We start from the raw sequence: 20,261 nt of genomic DNA on the forward strand, positions 1-20,261 counted from the left end.
TACTTATTTGGCTCTCCTCTTTTTGGATGTCAAAAGTTTCTGGTTGATAGGCTCTAAAGTATCTATTTATTTAATGAAATGCCTCTCACTGCAACAATATTGTGAGGCTTTATTAATGAATTTATTCTTATGAGATAGGAAAGTAATCTCTTTTTATTTCTTTATTTTTTTTTCTCACAAGACTGCAGAGAAACAAAGGCTCTGTAGAGGAAAGGAGGAGCTTTCCTGCTGTTTTATATGTCAGAGATACACGAGACCCCTCTGCCTGTGTGTAGCTGCTATAGAGTCCTGCAGTGGCCATGCAGAAACGTGGTTCCTTGAGTTACTCAGGGCCAAGCTTTACTGCTAGTCCTGGCATTCATGTTCACACCAGATTCACTTCAGATATAACTCTGTCGGCAAAGAAACTCATCGATAATGGCCAGACCTAGGTGTCCTGGGGGTGCTGGACATTTGCTGGACTGAGTGTTGCGGGACCAAGCTGAACTATCAGGTTAGTTCCCCTCAATCTCTCTTGGAAGTTTCCTGGTCATTGCTGCTGAGCCTTGTGCATCAAAGGTCATTGCTCCAACTGCTGGGCTAAGTCAGTCTTGTTAAAACAATAATTTGAATTAAGAAGTGAATTTACACTTAAAAATCCTTAAACAAAAATATATTTCTACCTCTCTTCACTGGTGAAGACTGAAGCCTCTTTAAAGAGGGGGTTTGATACTCTTTCACATAGTGTTTCCTACTTTAGGAGGGCTTCCCAGTTAAGGGTGGCTTCGGAGAAGTCCACTCCCATGAAATACTGATGGTGTGATATTTAAATACCTTCATGACTCAACCTATGACGCAATTTGGACAGAGCCAGTAATGAAAAAAATTTCCTAAGCCCTAGTACGATGCCTTAAATCCTCTTTAAGTGCAGCAGTGTAGTCACCAGCAAGCTGACCAGCAACCACAAAAAGAAAGGAGGTGGTAAAAAATTATTTAGGCAAACGTTCTGAGGTAGAGTGGGACTCGGTCCCTCTGTTAGTTGCTTGCAAGACCTTAGACCCAGGTGTCTGATTCTCCGAATTGCTAATACAAAGCTCACATTTTATCCAGAGAACTGCAAGGAAAAGTGTCAGTAAAATCCTGGCAAACAGGGATTTTGGGAGACAGACACAGCTCATTTTTCCTGTCTCTGAGGCACTTTTCAGGGATATCTAGTACACAGGTAAAAGAGTCTGCAGGAGGATATTTCTTAATCTCCCAAAGTAATGTGGGCACTCCTGGGTCAGGTCTCCTTATGGCTGGAGAATGTGTAGTCTGGTAATGCTGAGAAATGAAATGAATATTCTGTGCAGCGATGTTCTCTTTTCTCCAGCTAATTACGAGGTCATTTTTCATTTCTTTGTATTTAAGGCTTCCAAAAATAATTAGCCCATTTGATAAATTAGTTTGCTTAAAACCAAAAATTTGTCAGTGAATTGGATGAGCAGCACGGCACCCAAAACACTTGAAGTTACATGTATATTGCTACTTTGTCACTCCTGTAAATTCAAATTTGCCCAAATTAATTTCAAACTAATTTGATAAACTCTCTACTGTGACGAAAGAAAAAAATGTTTGGGTGTCAGGCTTTGTGCCCTTCTATGTCAGATTTCAGACTGAATGTATTTTTTTACGGCTGACTCTGGAATATAAAACTCTGAAAACAGTAGTTTGTAATGGCAGTTCTGACAGACCCTTTAGCCATTTGGAAGAGAGGCACCGCTGTAATTCTGCTGCATTAGAGAAAAATTTTGAGTGCTTTCATTAGGTGCAACAGCTGTTTCTATTGCAAAAGCCAGACTTCATTGGTGGTAGCATAGCTGTCAGCTCCCCAGAGTTTTGCATATATAGCTGATTGTATAAACTGCTTCATATTCTTTTTCACCTTCCAATATATGTAAATTAATTCAATAGCAAAAATACAAATAACTACCTTGTAACTAAATCTGTGTGAAGGTTCTTACTAGGCTTCTACAATCGGCGTCACGTGGTGAGCAAAAGGAGAAATACTGAATTCGACCAAAAAACAAAGAAACAAACTAAAAAAGCTCCAAACCCCCACCAAGTGTGTTTTCCTGTCTGGTTTTATTTTTATTATTTTTTTTCCCTCTCTCTAAGAACGTGACAAATATGCTGAAATGAATTTTTGGAAAAAAATAGAAAAGAAATATTTGATGATGCTTTTTATTTCTTTGTTCTGATATATTATAATATAGGAAAATATTTTTGTATTATGAAACAAACTGTGAGTCCCTCTTGGAACAAGGTACCTCAAATCAAATGGTTATTTGAGTTCTCAAAAATGAAGTGCAAAACTATGTTAAGAATGCCAATAAATTTTGAAGCCGCAGATTTTAAAATATCAGAGAGCAGGTTTGGAAAACTGTCTCTGATATTTAAGTCTAATGTCCAAACACGGGAAGGAAAAGTGCTAGAGAAGCACTGGGAATAGGTTATTGGTAAACATATCATTGACTCTTTGCATTCATCTTGTTATCAATGTTTTTTTATATATGGCAGCAAATATGTATGTAATAGTATAAATATATATAACTGATATCATAGGTAGTGTTTGTGTTGCAAAAGATTCTTGTATGACCTGTAGGCAGGTGTGTGAGATTTAGAGACTATCCTGGAGTAGTGTAAAACCAGTATGAATATTTAGCCTTTGTTTTGCCTCACGAGCATTTGAAAGATATGAAACCCAGGCAGTCTACAATTTGGGGGCATTCAGGTTTTCGTTGCTTTCTGAAAACATTCTGTACTTGGCAAATGTTATTAAGAGCCACAGATCTGACAGGTAACCAGGGTAATACACCTACATAGACCTGCTCTCAGACCAAGGATTTGAACCATTAGCAATGTTTTCCCTTCCTGGTGAGGTGTTGCTGTCCTTGTCTTTAAAAGTGGCTGAATGGTAATGGTCTTGAATGCCCAGAGCTGTGATTTGCTCTGGTTTGAAAGACTTCATAAAAATGTAAGATTACATCCCAGCCTGACCTATTATTCATTATGTCGGGTCAGATTCATCTGTGCAGAGAACCAACATAAGTCTTCCTACACCCCACACAAATCCTTTAAGAATTAAATTGACCAGTTGCTGTGCAGAGACTGCGGAAAGGCATTTACATGTCTTTTACAACTCGCATCACCAAAGTCTCATTTGAGCTTCACTAAGGGATCTAATTTGTTGGGCTGAATTTTATTCCCTAACAACTCCCCACTACCACCCAATTACTACAGTACCCCAAATGCAAAGATGGAAAAGATTATAATTATCAGTCAAAAATAACCTATTCAGTTGTGTGGTTTTTGTGCGTGTCGTGTGGGTTTGGGTTTTTTTCCCCCCTCTCATTGGATAACCGCACCAGGCTATTAACATGGGCAACAATCAACCATAGGAGCTAAAGCCAATAAAAAATACGTATCTGTGGCTAGTGCCTGAGCACTAACCAACCTCAAGGTGTACAGTCAGGTTCAAATGGCACCTGCTTTCTTTTCTACCTTTTGAACAGATACGACTCAGGTGCACATTTACTCCCCAAGGAACAATGTACTCTCCTGCCCTTTGCTGCAGGTTTTTACCTGCTGAATTTTATTCCACACACGTCCTTTATCACTTCTTCTTCCTTCAAGGGTGTCCATGGCATCTGCCATTAGCGACTGCAGCTGTGGCACCAAGATAAAAATTATCAGTGTGGAATTCACACAGAAATAACTTCTCTAAATACACAGATTAAAACCTAATTAAAAAATCATTTGTACGCTGATGATTTTATTACTCATCTTTCACACAATGAGCACCGCCACCTCATCTTTGCTTCAGCCATTACACAGTATTATTGTGGATACAAAATACTTAACAATGGGAAAAATCCTCTGGAAAAACTGTGTTTAAGCCTGTACATTTTAATGCAGTAAATGTTTATACTTAGTAAAGGAAGACTTGGGTTGTAAAGAATAAAGGCTCTGTATTTCATTCTTTAGGTCTCTGGTATATTCTGTCTTGTACATGAATACTTCTTAGTATTTTCTCCCAAGGCTAATGTATCATAATTTAAAGCAGCCTGTAAAACCTCACAAGAGGACAACACTAAAGCTGAGATGCTTTTATGTAGCTGCAAGTATCTAGCTCATTTTCTCTGCTTTTACTATCCTTTTTCTTTGGCAAACCCTCCCTTCTTCCAATCTTTCAGCATAACAGAGCATAAAAACAAAGCTGACAATTTCTGGTGTAAACTATAAAAAGAAGCTGTAGGAAAACACTTGCTAATCAGTTCTTAGTGCTAGAGGGAAGGCTAAAATTCAGGTTAGTTGTAGTATTGCCTCACTCCAGTACCCTTCCAGGTTAGTCAGAGCTTTGGCTCACCCTATACCCTTCCCAAACAAATGAAAATGTTTCAGTTCCTCTTAATTCAAGTAATGGAGAAAAAAAGGTCAGATCCAAGGTTTCATCCTGTCAGCAGCCATTAGCATCAGTGTTTAGGAACAAACTGGGAAAAACTTATATTTAATACCTGTGATATTGCTGTGCTCTATTACATCTACTCCCAAATGTTTAGTCAGTTGAAGCGCACCCAAACAATAGTTTTTGGTGTCTCTTCCCAAACTTGTTACTCATTGCAAGTGATTGGACAGTATAAGCATAAGCACTCAGAGACATTTTCTCTTTCTGTACCTAGATGGGCAGCAGTCTAATATGAGTACATAAGGTGATGAAATTTAAAACATCAGTGTTTAGGCTCATTTGCAGAAGATATTAAAACGGTGCCCTGAGATTCAAGGAGTAGATCTGTATTTCCTCAAGTTTACCTTTGCATTTGGGCTTTTGGAGTTAAAATTGTTTGTCTGTGTCCCAACACTGGATAAAAGATGCAGGAATCTTCTTTTGAATCTCTAAATAAATTTGCTATGGTTGGTTCCAGCCTGCTTTCTCTGTGCTACTGCAGACATTAAGTTGAATCTTAGTGGCCCAAATATTTGAGGAAAAACTTTTATTTTTTCAAGTCATGCATCAGTATTCATGAAAAACAAAACTGCGAATTTCTGCCTCTGAGTTTAATGCAAAAAGAGTCAAGAACGTGTCAGAAATTTTCCATCGCAATACTTTTATGATGGATAATCTCCTTCTATGAATCCAGAATAGACACAGCCCAGAGATTAAGGGTATTAAGGGCAGAATGGGCAAAGCACGGATCCTGCGTCAAACCAGGCAGAGCAGGAACTGGTCAGGGGAAGGGCAGGATTTCCCCATTGCTGATCATGGAGTGAACAGCAGCTGCTGTAGCAGGGACCAGAACATCGATCTGCCACCCCAAGGGACCACTCTGACAGCCCAGCCAAACTGAAGTTAAAATAAGAAACCTTTCCCATTAAAGTTTTCACTGGTATTGATACACTCCAGTGAAAATTGCCCAGTGTGTGCTCAGGTTTTAATTTTTATCACCCAAAGCTTTTCCCCAGCTCTGCTGGCAGACAAAATGTGCATCCTACAAGAGCAGACAGTTGGCAAACCACAGTAATTCTCCCAAAGTTGATCTTTTTTGGAAAATATCCTCTCCAAGGAAAAATGTTGCATTTGAGAAAACATCTTGTCTTCATTTGATTTTTAAATTGAAGTAGATTTCTGCTTTTTTAACAAGATTTCATCTTGATTTATGATGTACAAATATGGTAACACTGAAATCATCAACCTTGGAGAGATTTTCTTCAGGGTTTTTCCCCACCTATTCAATTGTTCAAGCTAAATAAAATCTTTATTTTCCCAGTGCCTATGAATAAATACTGATCTAAAAAGGCCTCAGCTGAGGTTCTCTGTGCCATAGATTAGGACTCTATTTAGTTACAGGAAGACTTTTACAGAGAAGAGTTTATAACTGACATGCCTTTGGGATCCCTGCTGTATCAGTGCAAATTGCATTATTATAAATTCAATGTGTATTAAACTTTATGCAAGTTATACTGTATGTGATATTAAACATTTGGCATCTTTAGCGTTTTCTAACTCCCACAATTGAAATGCCTTGCCTGGTCATAAACTCTTATCTCAGTTTTACTAATGTAAAGTCAGAATGACCTCAGAGGAATTACTTTAAATTTTCATTAGTACAAGTGAGATTAGAATTTGGCCAGCTCAGTTTTCTCCATGAAAAAAATTAGATATTTCTTAGAATGTTGCTGAAGAATGAGAAGCACATGGAGTCAGCATGGGTGCTGTGATTCTAACCCCATGGACGTGGTGAGGATGCCTCTGCAGCATCCACTGAGAGCCACTGAATCACACCAGTACAGCCCAGTCCTGCATGTGTTTCATCCTGCCTGGACCCCAGAGAGATGGGGAGGATGACAGGTAGGCTGAGTGTACATGAGGCTCTTTCACCCACTCACTGCACGGTTTGCGTGTGCAGACCCAAGGACGGGCAGCAAAGTTCTGTGCTTGATGCGGTTGGGAAATGGTCCCTACCGGCATAAGAGGAACCTGTGTCCTGCAGGCTGGTGCCACCAGGAAAGGTAAAGCCCATCAATCACTCCCCAGTGAAGCCACTCTGCAAGTTCCTGCTTTTAGTCTTGTGCCTTAACACCATGGTGCCTGAAGTTTACTAAAATATTCTAGCTACAAAGCATCTGAGCTTCCATTTGCACACACAGGTTGAAGACATTTTATAGGAGGATGACAGGACAAAGAAGAATAAATGAGTGCTGAATTAATACATTTTAATGCTCTGGACAGGATAGCTGGTAGAGATTTTCTGCCTTTATTATTTTAAAAAAGATTTTTACCTTCGGCTTGGTAAACAAGGTGTATGTGTCTTGTTGGCAGATTTACAGTCTGTCACTTAAATCTCCCGGCATGGACCCTCATTCTGCACAGTTCTACCCCTAAGAAACTGAAGAACTTTGTCTTGGTGGCCTAGAGCCTTTCCAAAAAGCTTTCCTGGGAAGTCAGGCTTATGATTACTACATGACAAGATACAGGCAACACTGTAATAGTCTGTGCCTAACGTGTGATGTACCCAAAATATTGTACCCTGGAGAAAACCTATCACTGAAATGTGTACCAATAACTCAAGACCCTTTAGTCAGCCTTGAAATGTGGGCCTGCTGAAGTTTAATACTAGAAAACTTGCATCAAAAGGAGAATGTCTTTTAATAACAGAGTTTCTTCGCAGTGCCGTTTCCCCTTATCTCCAGCCCAGACTTCAAAGTCTGGCAACCACCTCCTGCAGTTGCAGGCCGCTGCTCCTCTTCCCTAAAGCAAGCTGCTGTGAAGCTTTAATTCTGCAGAGCTTAGGAGCTTTGCAGGACTGCAGACAAATGTCAAGGGACTGGCTTTGGGAAAAACAAGAGTTTTTAGTGAAACGAAGTTGGATCATCAAAATTGGACTGCATTTAAATGCAGGGACTGTGGAGGGACTTTTTTTGTTGTTGTTCTAGAAGGAAATGCTTAAAATTTGCATGTATGTGACCTCCCTCTCTCCCCCATCAGAAAATCTGACAGCCTTGTGGAAGAATAACCATACGGTACTTTCTGATTGCAGGTTTTCAGTGTACTATCAAGCTATTAATGACTTTGGTCTTGCAGCAGCCCTGCTAGCATCACTGCCCTCATTTTACAAAGAGAAAACAAAAGCAGAAAGATGGGTTTATTCGGAGACAGGGAGCAAGTTGTAGATGGAGCAAGGAAAGAAAATATTTTCTTTCCCTCCTCTCCACAGCTTCAAACTAATCTGGCCTGTTTTGCTGCAGGTGGTTTCTGGTGTTAGATACCTCAAAGTAGCATGATCTGAATAATTGCAATCATTTTCCCAGATTGGTCTGGGGAGGTTTGGGGGAAAAGAAGAGGTTTTAAAAATATGCCTACAGATGAGTCATGCTGGTTCTATAAAAGTCATCCTTGCAGGTGATTAGCACCTCCTCTGACAAGGCACTGCAGTCAGATTTTAAAACTACTTCAGGTCTGGCACGTTGGAAAAATGACTTCCAGAGCAAATTGCAGCGCAGTGCTCTGCCCGAAGCCTTCCCTGCCTGGCTCCCCGCCTCTAAAGGCCAAAACAAGAATTAGAAATAAATACTTACCAGCTTGACATCCTGCTGACTGATGTCCTGCAGGTAGGGAATGGTTGCTAGCTCAGCCATTGCTTGATTAATCACTTGAGACTGTTCCTCAGCTCTTCCCAAGCGGCCCAGGAAGCTGGCGTAATGCAGCTTCTCTATCCCAGGTGAACACGCACAGCGATTGTCCTGTTTTCTCAGCAAAACCAAGAGGGTTAGAGGAGAGAAGCAGAAAATACACTTATCCTTTGATATCCTTTGAGTTCTATGCCTTGAGGCTTATAATAATATATATTTGTGCTGGTAATACTATAAGCAATATGGCATCCAGCACCTTTAAGATAATGCTGCTGCCAATCTTTATAGAGAGAAAAGAAAAAAAGGACTTTCTTTCCACAATCTCTCTAGTAGTACTAGAAAAATAAATATGTAGTCATAACATATGTGAAGGGGAAATAGCAGATAACAAACATAAATGCAATTTTCTCATTTGGAAATGGCTTTTCCATAATCCCCTCTGTTAAATATTATCTGACTTTTATGGATTGCTTTTAAAGTTTCAGTGAAGAGGCTGAGGATACTGTACAGTGTGTCAGCTTATGTTGGTTTGCAGACTAGGCAAATCCATAGTTTTCAGATATACAACCTTGAGGGACTAAAACCTGCAGAGGTGGTCTTTGACCCTCTGGGCAACCAGGCACGTGGTAAATTTTAAACATGTGAATACAGAAACTCAGCCAAGTGCTTGCACAAAATCTCAGCACCTGCTGAAGTGTTTGATGGATGGCAGCCTTACCACCATATTTTCAAAAGTATTCTGTTGCCAAAAATGCTAATAAGCACCCTACTGAGATTTTCAAAAGCAATTTGGCCTAGATTCCTCACAAGATGTAGCCATTGCATATATGAATGCTCAGCCCTTCCGAGTGAAATTTCCATTCATGTAATCAGGGTTTTGAACATATTTAAGTGCCTGAAATTCCAAGAATTGGCATTGATTTTTCAAAACCACTTCCAGTATTTTTAGCAGACCTTTGTTCTGGCAGTTGCATATGGTGGCTTGCTGATGCTGCCATTAACATCCATTTCCAGGTAGCTGGTTTTAAGTCCAATTGTATATTGAACAGGGTGAATGGGAAGTTTTGAGTGACATTTTTCAGTACATTATGTCCTCTTTTTAAAATTAACTTCCCCATGCAAAATATCTTGATCTTTTAGTTTGATGTTGGTCTTGTTTTTTCAGAAATTTGCACTAGACAAGCATCAAATGTTATCAAAATGGCTATTAATGTTGTTCTTGTATCAAGCTTAGAAATTTAATAACAATTCTGTCCTTGCTTTCTATACATCTTACAAGAATAATAATGGAAAAAAAGCTTAGATTTCTTTTAACCCTAGAAAAAATACAAATAATCCTGGTGTAGTTAATTTTATTCCCTTTAATATAATACCTAATATAATTGTAAAGTGGTATAGAATAAATGACAATGCATTGGAGGCCAATGGCAGGAATGCAGCTATAATCTAGGAGTTCCAAATATGGAAGCAACTGAAAAAGAATGAGCTGAGCCAAGGAACTGGTATTTTCACCAGCTGAAGGAGGGAACAGGGAAGAGGAGCTCTGGTCAGCAGTTCTCTCAAGTATTGCAGATAGCTCCAGTCAGCTGTGTTTGGAGAGGTTAATTTAAATCCAAGCATCACAGAGCAGAAGAGAAGCCAGCACGGTAGGAGATACCTCTTTGGAGAGAAGTGTGGTTTGATTAGTCTATTAATGAAAATGCCAAGAGCTTATTATTCTTCTCAATAAACATAATGTAGGGCTAAATTCCAAGGAGAGCAAACAACTGAACAGGGAAGGAGAGATAAAAGACAATGATAACAGAAGGACCATTGTGTATGAATAGGTTCAAATAAGTCTGGGGTGGCAATTCAGCTTCTTATAGGTCAGGTTGAAGGTCTGCAGTGTGTTTTATCGACTGTAGAAAAGGCAGAAAGCATAAGGAGTTCTAAGATGGATTTTACTCAGTTTAGGAATAGGATATTGCATGACACAAAGGGGTATAACAGCAGATGATTTGACTTGAGGAGTCAGGAGAGCCCTTGCAGGTCTACCTTCTCATGAATTTCTGTTGACCCACCTCTAAGAAGGGAGACCAGGACAATCGTCCTACAAACTATTTTTCTCACTTGAAGAGTCCTTTTCTGAGGACCTGAGCTAGTATTAGTAGGAGACATCAGCAAGAAAAAAGATTTCTGTGATCTCTGGTATGTGAAATTGTAAGTCTGACACAGTCCAGTTAGTATGGCACTAAAGCAAGGAGCAAACTGGACCCCCTTCTCCACCTGATCATCAGTGTTCAAAAGCCAGATAGTTGTGTCCCCAGGAAGAACTCTGTGCATTAAAATAAGGAGAAGCAATCAGTTAGTGACAAAGAGAGCTCTTATCAACATGAAATAGTCTCACAACATTTTAGATGCAGCAAAAGATTTTTCCCTACTATTCTTGAAATCCACCCAAAACCTTTTTGTGTGAGCACAAAGAAATGAGTATACTGAGTCATCAGCTAAGAAAGCAGGTAAAATTCATCTCTCATCATGCTGCGTCTGTTGGAGGCTTCTCTAATGATTAAGAAAGTAAAGGTAAAAAGAAAAGATTTTTTTCTCTGCTTGACTCTCCAGAAAAATATAAGAGCACACCACGCAGCTATGGGAAACAAATTGGGCATCTGTGCCAACATGCGCTCTGTGGACATAGCAACATTATTTAAGTTAATAGTAAGTTGGAAGTAAATAAAGAAATAAATGATAGTGTTTTTTTTTTTTTTTTAAGGGATTAGAGGAGGCTGAACGTTGTCAGAGGTGGCGTTTCAGTGACAATGAAAAATGCAGAAAGGGAGAGTAAATAACTGCTGCTGGCAGGAGAAAAAATTCCACAGGGGGCTGAACCACATTACGAGAATTACATGAACTATAGCGTAATTCAAGGAGCTACTAAGCTACAGTAAAAACCATAATAAAGTAGCCAAGCAATCAGATGAAGATGAAACCAGCTCAGGTGGGCATGATGAAAGTTAAGTAAAGAGCAAACTTAAATGGAGACTTCAGTGGAAAAGAGCTGGCCCCATTAACAAAGACAAGAGAGATGCATTTGAGGAATTAGGTAGCAAAGCAACCAACATATGGGGTCACAGTTGCATCCTGGTTAGAAATGCAGCAACATGCTAAAACAATAAATGATTAAATTATGATGCTGTTATTTCTAAATGGGTCTCACCCTTGTTGTCTGGTATTCCAAGGAGAATTTAAAGAAAAAAAAAGTAAAAATGAACAATTGATTTACTTTCTCTTGAGGACTTTATACTTAAGGAGCAGCCTCGCCTGAGGCAGGGGTCCTTTCAAGAGAGCTTTCCCCAGAAAAGTTTTTGCTGCATGAATTCCCTTTAAACAAACAAACAAAAAAAGGGTGCTTATCCCCAGAGACATCCTTGAAAACCTTCCTTCTAGGACAGCAATAAGGTCCTGATGTCTGAGAATCAGCCCTGGGTCGTCTTCATTTCTCTGACATTGCCAAAGCACCTACACAAAGCAGATCAGCCTATTCTGAATGGTACTTACCTACTATGGCTAAATAGCCAGTGCCCACAACCAGAGCAAAGATGGGTCAGGCTTTCATTGCAAAAAGGATCTGTTAAGCATGTGAGAAGAGTGAATCGTGTTCTTTCATGTATTAGAATTTTGGAATGATATCCCCACTTCTTGCTTTTCTCTATATTAAAGAAAGGAGTCATCCCTTATGCCACTTCTATCTATAAAGTTTGGTTGCAGAGTGCTAAAGAAAAAGAAAAGCAAAGAAGCTGGTCAGCCTGGATTTAAAGCAGGATCTGTCATATCCAATACAGGTGCCACGTTTAACTATCAGCTTCAAGAGCACCATTTTGCAAAAGTCTGGAATGCCCCCTAGTAGTTCTTCTTTTCTATTGTGGACTCTCTACCACTATTTTTCAACTCAAAATCTGAATGAAGTTATGCCTTGCAAGCAGCTCTGTAGTGTATTGCAATAACAAGCAGAAAAAATCCAGCAAAATGTTTCTTTAATGCCCTTGGTATCCTTCAGAAAATGTGTATATTGAAATCCATATATATTAAACACTTTGCCTCTACTTAAAAAATAGACAACAAAGCAGTGAGATCTGTAAATGGATGCATCATGCTGTGAATCATATGGTCGATTTTGTTCACCTTTATGACATAAGCAGTTTAATAAGCCCCTCTGGCCACTGGTTCTCCTGTTAAATAGTATCATGAGCCATCAACATAGGACTACAGCAGGAAAAAGACAAACTTGGTGTGTACAAAGCAGCAGAAATTACGCTGGTGAAATCACTTAATAGAATAAGCAGTTGTGAGTGGTGGTAATCTTGTTTGGGATATGAGTAGCTGAAGGTCTGACTGATATATATTTATTAAGGCCTACACAACAATGTTTGTGTCATGGTACGTATTTCTGGGTGGATGAGGTTTATGGCATTTCCCCACTGGCAGCAGATGATGCTGTGCGGGGACCAGACTGCAACATTCTCTCTTGCACACCTCTCGCTTTACAATACACAAATGTCCTCTTGATTTACATGGGACTGGCTGTTCCTTACGAAGTAGCGGGGGGCAATAGAAAACGTTCTTATTTTTTAACCTTTATTTCACATCTTACCAGCAGTGGTGCATGTATAAATCATATAATCAACTCTAAGTTGTGTAGCTGCAAAACTGAGGCAGTAGAATTGACTTATTTTAAGTGTTGCCAGGGCTTAATAAGCTCTGATTTAGTACTGAGATGTTTTTGTGGAAAAAAAACCCTGATTAGGACAAGCATTTTGGATTGTATGTTTGCATCTGCAAATGAAGCAAAGGGCAGAAAGGAATGTTTGTTCTATTAAAAATAAATATATATTCTTTTATGTTCTTAAAGTAAGTTGCAAAGTAGGGGTCTGTATTTGAAGGTTGCCTTCTAGAAGTTTTTGATTCAGTTTGTGTGTGATGGAAAAATGATGGAATCATACTTCTAGCCTCAAGAAAATTTTAGAATACTTTCAAGGAAGCAGAAGTTGCCAAATCACTGCCAGGCCTATAGATTTTAATCACCAGTACCAGAGCAGTTCTGGCTCTATGCCTATCTGTATTATTAGATATAATTGGCTTTGTCATTTGCTCTTTGGGTCAGAGGTTCTGTCTTGCCCGGATCATTCAACACTATGCAAACTGAAGGGAAAATGAATATATTTCCACTGATAAGGGATGTGGAACCGGCAGCTGTTTGTTCTAACTCGGTGATAATTTCTTGTGTCTTGGGACTTTCCTCCTCTCCATTAAAGCTCCTATACTGATGCCTTGGTGGCTGGTTATGAATCTATAGGACTATAGTTCAGACCTGTTACCCTGTTCTTGCTGTGGCTGGAGGTAGCACTTGGGTAGACCTTGCCTGAACCACGTGCATGATATGCTGACCTCCTCGGAAAAAAGGCGTTTGCTGCTGACTGCAGTAGTGCTGGGATTTCACCCTGTATTTTTGGGAACCCTCTTCTGTTTCAGCAAGAGTATTTTAAAGTATGAGGCGAGGTCTACTGCTGGTAGAAAATATTATGTGTGGGGGTAGTGTAAATTCATACAGCTAGTGGGGATTGGCTTGAGCAATCGTAACACCTGCCGCTCTCATCTCTTACTTTGATCTGTTCGGTTTCTTTTCCCCATACCCTGGATACCAGATACCACGTATCTCTGCTTGAACCATGTGGTCCTGTTCCTTCAGGTTAATCTACAGAATAGGATAGTAGTGGGAAATCCAATACCCAATTTCAAAGTATTTTCTCTTCCCAATACTCTTTAGAAGAATCTCACCTCTGAAAGCTCTGTGTTTCTGTACCCAAAGAGAGAATTGTGGCACCAAAAACATTTGTTGAAAATTGGAATTTTCCTAGGGCTTTCAGAAAGACAAGGGTTTTATTCTGTATCCAGTACCCAACCCACTGTCTGCTTATACTTCTAGCTTCCTAAATGTTCAAAGTGCAATGCACACAGCAATAACAGATATTTCACTTTCCCACACACGCCACTTCTATTAGCCTGCGCATCAATAACTTGGGCTTTTGGTCATCTGAAGGCACATGGCTTCGGGAAAGAACTGGAAAGAAGCAGCTGTGTGTTTCCTTCAGGTCGCGTGCCCTCAGCCCTCACACCAATGCAGATGCTTTATGAGCACCATTTTGGCAAAGCACTCAGCACCTTTATCTCCCACTAAGCATGTGAATTCAAGTGCTTACTGTTGTTTCAGCAGCTGCTCTCTGAGACTAAAGGAGATATAGTTTCCCCAAATATCTAGGTAATGTTTCTTCCTTGCTAGGGGTTGCTAAGTAGCAGTTTTTGTCAACCTCCTATCTGGTATCAAAACCTAAGAATATAAACCCTGTGATTTGCTAAGGCACCCCTGATGACGAAATGGCTGTGATTCCTTCAACATACAGAAAACTAAAAACCGGCTATTGCTAGGGGGAAAGCGTTACCATTAGCATTTACAGTCTGGGAAGGAGAGGCTTCTTCCACTTATTTTCAGGAGAATAATTTAAGAATTGCATTAAAACAGTCTAGTCTACATGCAAATTTGATTTTTGACCTTTTGTGCTAATCAAAAGCCATGGTGCTAAAAAGCTGTGTACATTACTGCAGAAAGTATAGAGTAGAATTAACTAATATACCTTCAGTGTGGTTGTAATAGATTTGAAGGTTATTTCACATACTTTGCTACATAGGGATCAGGATCTAAATCACTAGAAATGCTTCAAGTAGCAATTATTAACTCTTGATGGAGATCCTAGTGATATGTGTATTAAATATAGCAAGTAGTTTTGGTGGTTATGTGAAGTAGGGATATAATATAATAAGCCATAAAGATTTGAGAAAATTGCATGCAAAGTGATTTTAAATAAACTGGGTACGATGTTAAATAATTAGGGCTACGTTTTAAAAGTATCTAAAACCCAATTAAACTATTTTCCAATTGCAATTCACTGAGCTTTCTGGACACAGGAGGAGCATGTGCAGAATGAATTACTCACCAAAAGGGACACATCATTCACACATGCACAGGTTTCTGCCACAGCACACACTACACACCAGAAAGTGAATTTTATACTCACAGTTAATTTGGTGCTCCGTATAAAATCAATTACTGGCATGACGTTTTTCCCTGTGTTATCCCAATATCTTTTTGTTTCTTCACTTGTGAGAGGACAGAAAGGTGCTTTCCGGTCTGCAAAATGAAATCACAAAACCATATACTGTGTTTATTCATATACATTTTCCATAGAGGATCTAGCAAGATGATGGGTAAACCGGAGGAGGAGAGAGGAGGGTGGGGAGAGCTGTCTGGACAGTCAGGGCTGATGGAACAGAGAAAGGGTCCTGAGAAATCCCCAAAGCCCCTCATTTAGCAAGGATCATGGAGGTCCCCCCTGAGCTGTCACAGCTATTAAGCAAGTTGGCGTACCTGAAAAGATGGGCAGTTTTCTACTTGACCACCTTTCCAAGACTTTTCCAATATGTTTGTTTCTGAAACCCAGAGTCAGTAAGCACTTCTGGGGAGGCAGAGATGGCCACCTAGCCATCTGCGGTAAGATGTGAACTCCATGAGGATCTGGAATATGGAAATGAAAATCATTGCCACCATCACATTTCTTTCCAGTTGCAAGATAAGTTACTTTTTTGGAAGGAAAAGAAGGGAAGTCGAAGAAGTAAAATGTAATCCAAAAAGCTGACCAAAACACAAGTGACTAAACCAACCCATCCAGCTATAACTGGATTTTGGAACTCCAGACTTTGCAACTTTTTGCATCAACAGCTTACATTTTGCTGATGCACAAGATAAACCACATTCTTTCAATTCATGCTTTTTTCAATGTTGATCATCCAAAGCATTAATAACTCAACACTTCAGTAACATAACATCCTGATCTTTTAACTGCAAAGCCCCCTGTTTTGTTGTTTCCTTAGTTAATGAGACTTGATTTCCTACAGATTTGTCCTTTTGCCATCACCACCACCACATTCCCAGGCTTCCTGCATGTCCTTTCTGATCCACCCCATTGGCACATGACAGCCTGTGCTGTGGCTTGTCCAGAGCTCATGACTGTCACTGCAAAAAGACCTGCATATCACCTGAGTCTCTCTGCCCCGACCTAAGTGAAGACAGATACTCAGAGCAATTGTAGAAACCACCTTTGCCCAGGGAACCAGACCAGTCCTTTCCTCCATCCCCTTCTGCTGCAAAAAAAATAAACCTAGATTGAGTGTCAGTGTCACTTTTCACAAAGGAGTGCTCTGTTTTCAGGGAGCCCTGCTTTTAAGATGCCAGGCAGTGCGGTCACAGTGACAAATGGAGAACCCCACGCAGAGCTCTCTAGACTTACCCCTATATAAATCAAAGCGAGTGGACCTGATATTTCCCTTGCAGCATGTTCTACTTCTGATGGATTCTCAATTTTGCAAAAAACTACATTGTACACTTGGATTTAAATGTGTATCTGCTCCTTTTCCTTGACAATAAGGAAAACTTCGAAATCAATTCAGTCTTTACACTCTAGCAGAACTTGGACTAAAATTGGACAGATGATTGCTACAGAATAGAAAGGTTATTTAAAATAATGTCTGTTATTTCACACTTACTGTTAAAATGGGGCCTAGCTCACATTTTTAATTTCACCTATGTGAGATACAGACCTGCAGGTTGAATGCTCAGTGGTATCACACAGGCAATGAGCTAAACTTGTTGCTTGTGATTGTTTTTTTGTTTTTGTGAGCAGCGTGATTTTAGGTCAGATCTGAATAAATGAGTTGAGAAAACCCTACTGCTTCAGGTGACTTCAGCTAACACTGTTGTGAATTATCTCAGCATTGAGTCTAGGAAAAGGAGCCACATCTGCTCTGTCTAGGAGGGTTTACTGGATGGAACGGAGGGAGGTCGGGAGAGGCTCTGCCTGCGTGAGACCTCTCACACCCAGGCACTCTCAAAACCCTGATATCTGTGCTGTTTTTTCTTGCCTATCTATCCCGTTTAATTCCTAGAAGTTTCGGTGATCCCAGAACCTCAGAGAAATCTGCATAAAATTGAAGCAAGTCTTTTAACTAATAGGTTTTTGTAAACAAACATGTTTGATGGCAGAACTGGCTCTGTCCAATCTCTTTTATAATTGACTACAGTACTATGGGTGCTTTTTTCCTACTTTTTTTTACTTCATCCTTTTCCTCATTGGGAAGACTAAGAAAATGACTGGTGACGCTTTTGGTCATTCAGTGATTTACCAACACAAACTGAGTTTCAGTGCAACACTTGCACACTTTTGTTGCTTATTTACTCCTGGAAATCTCACCCGTGCTGTATGAGGGGATTATGTGAAATATTAATTTATCTTTTTAAAAATCAGATTCAGGGAGTTTTATTTTATGCTCTTTCCAATGCCAATAATTTTGTCGCTGGAAATTCTCCACAAAGTCACATCAGCAAGTAAACAGTAGACAGGGATTTTACAACCTCTGTGATAGATAAATCCCATTTTCCTTCTTTGAACAACCTAAAAGCTACTGCCAGAAACACAATACATAGGTGGTCTGCAGCTTGCAAAACACGATCTAGTTTTATAGTGGTTTTCTAAAGCAAAACAAAAAAGAACAAAACAAGTTTATTAATGTTAAATATTTGCACAGTTCTGTGGTAAACAATTGGTTTCCTAATTCCTATTTGTGTTTTGCAAATAGATTTTCTTTTCCTCCCCAAAGACACGATATGTTTTCTTTTGGAAGCCTTATTTATCTGCAGAGTGCTGGAGCTCAGCAGTGCTGCAAGGACTAAGCCATCACCTCTGAGCTGGGGGTAACTCCTGCATGGTGTGAGCAGCGTCTCAGCCTTTTGGACCACCCGGCTGGAAGTGGCAGTGGGAGGTAAGCTACACATTTAATTTGTGTGGCAAAGATAGAGGCTTTCCAGAATTTGACCTGAGGAATGTGCTTTTCCCTTTGCTTCTCAACCACCAACTCAAAGCCAAGCATTATCAGGGTTAACTATGTTCCAAGTCAACAGGCTAATGATTGTAAGAAATGTCTTTTATCCCTCTGACTCTCTTCTGCCAAAATTTCATAGGAGCATAGAATCATTTTGTTTGGAAGAGACCCTTAAGATCATTGAGTCCAACCATAAGCTAAACCTATCACTAAACCGCATCTCTAAGAACCTCATCTGTACATCTTTTAAACACCTCCAGGACTGGTGACTCAACGACTGAACTCATACCCATTCCTCTTGAAATTAGGCTGTGGTCACTAGAATTTAAGTGTCTATCTACTCCAGGAGATGCTACTTGAGCTTACTCTACCTGGAGATGACAACGGAAGCCTGCTTATCTGTTTCCATTCCTGCAGCTGGCACATTTTCTAAGGTGCTGGTGAGTCCAGAAATGCTTATAGAAGGGACGATATTTATGCTGCAGGGATGGCGATCAATGACTGATGGAAGCCCATGGAGATGAGAATGAACTTGGGTCTTGCTCTCACCACAATACACTGCAAATCTACCTTTGAAGTTGCACTAATGAAATTTAACAACTGAAACACAAGGCTTCATGGATAAAAACAATCTTTATGGGGATTTGCAGTGTAAAGTCTGTGCTTCGCTTAAGTACTGAGTTGGTTACCTAAATCATCTACAATCACAGAACAAATCTCAGACATTAATTCCCATCCCCCAAGAAGTGTAGAAATATAAAGGCTCATGCTCCAGACTCTCTCAAATTCTTTTTGTCAGCCACATGCACAAACCGTAAACAGTGTTTAAGAGCACGTGAAATCTGCTGTTACCTGTATATATGCGCTCCTTGTAATCAGGATGCTTTTTAGCAAACACGTCCTTTATCTTGTTTATTTTGCCAGCCTTGACTTCTCTCGCAAATGGTGTGTACATGACCGAAAAAGCTTCTTCTCTAGTAATGGCTTCTTCAATCATAGCCTAAAAAAAGGCAAAGAAATGATACATTTCATGTCGGTTAACGGCTAGCTAAAAAAAAAAAAAAATTACTTTCACAGATAATATTTTCTCTTTAATAATTGCACAGTCATGCAAAGATAACATATTTTGGTCTTGAATGTTAATTAGAGGAGAATTCAAATTAGTTCCAGAAAACACTGCCTATCTATACTCAGAAAATCAATTTAATGGAGAAAGAACATTTGTAAACAGTTTTCAGTGCAGCGAGCCTATGTCTTAAATGAGGAGAAAAGTATTAGATAAATTATCTTTTAGATGAAAAGAAAAAGTGATTCCATGTTCTCTGAAGGTCACATCTTTCATCTGAGGGTTTTATTCAGTCCTTGGGAGCTGGTTAAACAATACTAGGCATTCATATTACTCCTTGGGTTGGCATGAATCAGGCACTGTGTCTATACAGAATATTAGTCTTAAAATATTGCATTTAAACACCATTTGCATTAAGAGTAAAATTCATTCCTGTGCAGAGGGCAACATGAAGCTTATGAACCTTGTCATCCCCTGAAGAATTACTTAAATGATGCATCATACTGGTCTTATGTGGAGAGGTGCATTTCACACTCAGTGAACCCCAATGAACTGGTGCTGGAACTGCCAGGAGGAGCCACCAGCCTGGAAACAGCCTTGCTGGGACTTTTGCCCATCAAGGCAAGGGAGGTCGAGCTGCAGTTGCTCCTGGCGTGGGCTTTGGGTAAGACCAGGTTCAGCACTGTTTCGGCTGCATCTGTTGTTAACAAAGATTTTGTCTTCCTGATGTGGGCAGTTCTTTCTGGAAACTGGGGAAACTGCATTATTGTATCATGACCAAAGCTTAAACGCACTTAATAGTGAGAACACTAACACAAGGTTAATAGAGGTGGTCAGAAAAGCGTGAGAGGAAAACATATATATTTTTTTAATAGGGTGTATGATTCTCCTAGATCACCTTATATGCTGAAGTGATTCACAGAAAGTATCATTATGGGACTAGCTTGGTGTTTTATTGACAAGTCCTCGCTTTTGTTCTCTGGTCTGTCCTCCACCTGTGTAAAATTATCTAAGACATAGTGTGCCTCTGTGAGTCATTCGTTAAGCTGACAATTGCTCCCACCAACCCCGGATGGAAGGC

The 20,261-nt window shown here is 39.8% G+C and overlaps 1 protein-coding gene across 1 annotated transcript in view; it reads right to left on the bottom strand.

Moving 5' to 3' along the window:
- Positions 1–20,261, bottom strand: part of SPATA16 (spermatogenesis associated 16) — a 78,221-nt gene that overhangs the window by 9,436 nt on the left and 48,524 nt on the right. The window contains exons 5-9 of the mRNA XM_065845036.2: positions 18,967–19,114; positions 15,608–15,754; positions 15,258–15,370; positions 8,095–8,259; positions 3,604–3,687 (exon numbers count right to left, since the gene is read on the bottom strand). Of these exons, the coding sequence (XP_065701108.1) occupies positions 3,604–3,687; positions 8,095–8,259; positions 15,258–15,370; positions 15,608–15,754; positions 18,967–19,114 (657 nt within the window). The remainder of the gene's footprint in view (positions 1–3,603; positions 3,688–8,094; positions 8,260–15,257; positions 15,371–15,607; positions 15,755–18,966; positions 19,115–20,261) is intronic.

Source organism: Patagioenas fasciata, chromosome 9 (genome assembly GCF_037038585.1).
Source record: "Patagioenas fasciata isolate bPatFas1 chromosome 9, bPatFas1.hap1, whole genome shotgun sequence".
In the NCBI taxonomy this organism is placed as follows: domain Eukaryota; kingdom Metazoa; phylum Chordata; class Aves; order Columbiformes; family Columbidae; genus Patagioenas; species Patagioenas fasciata.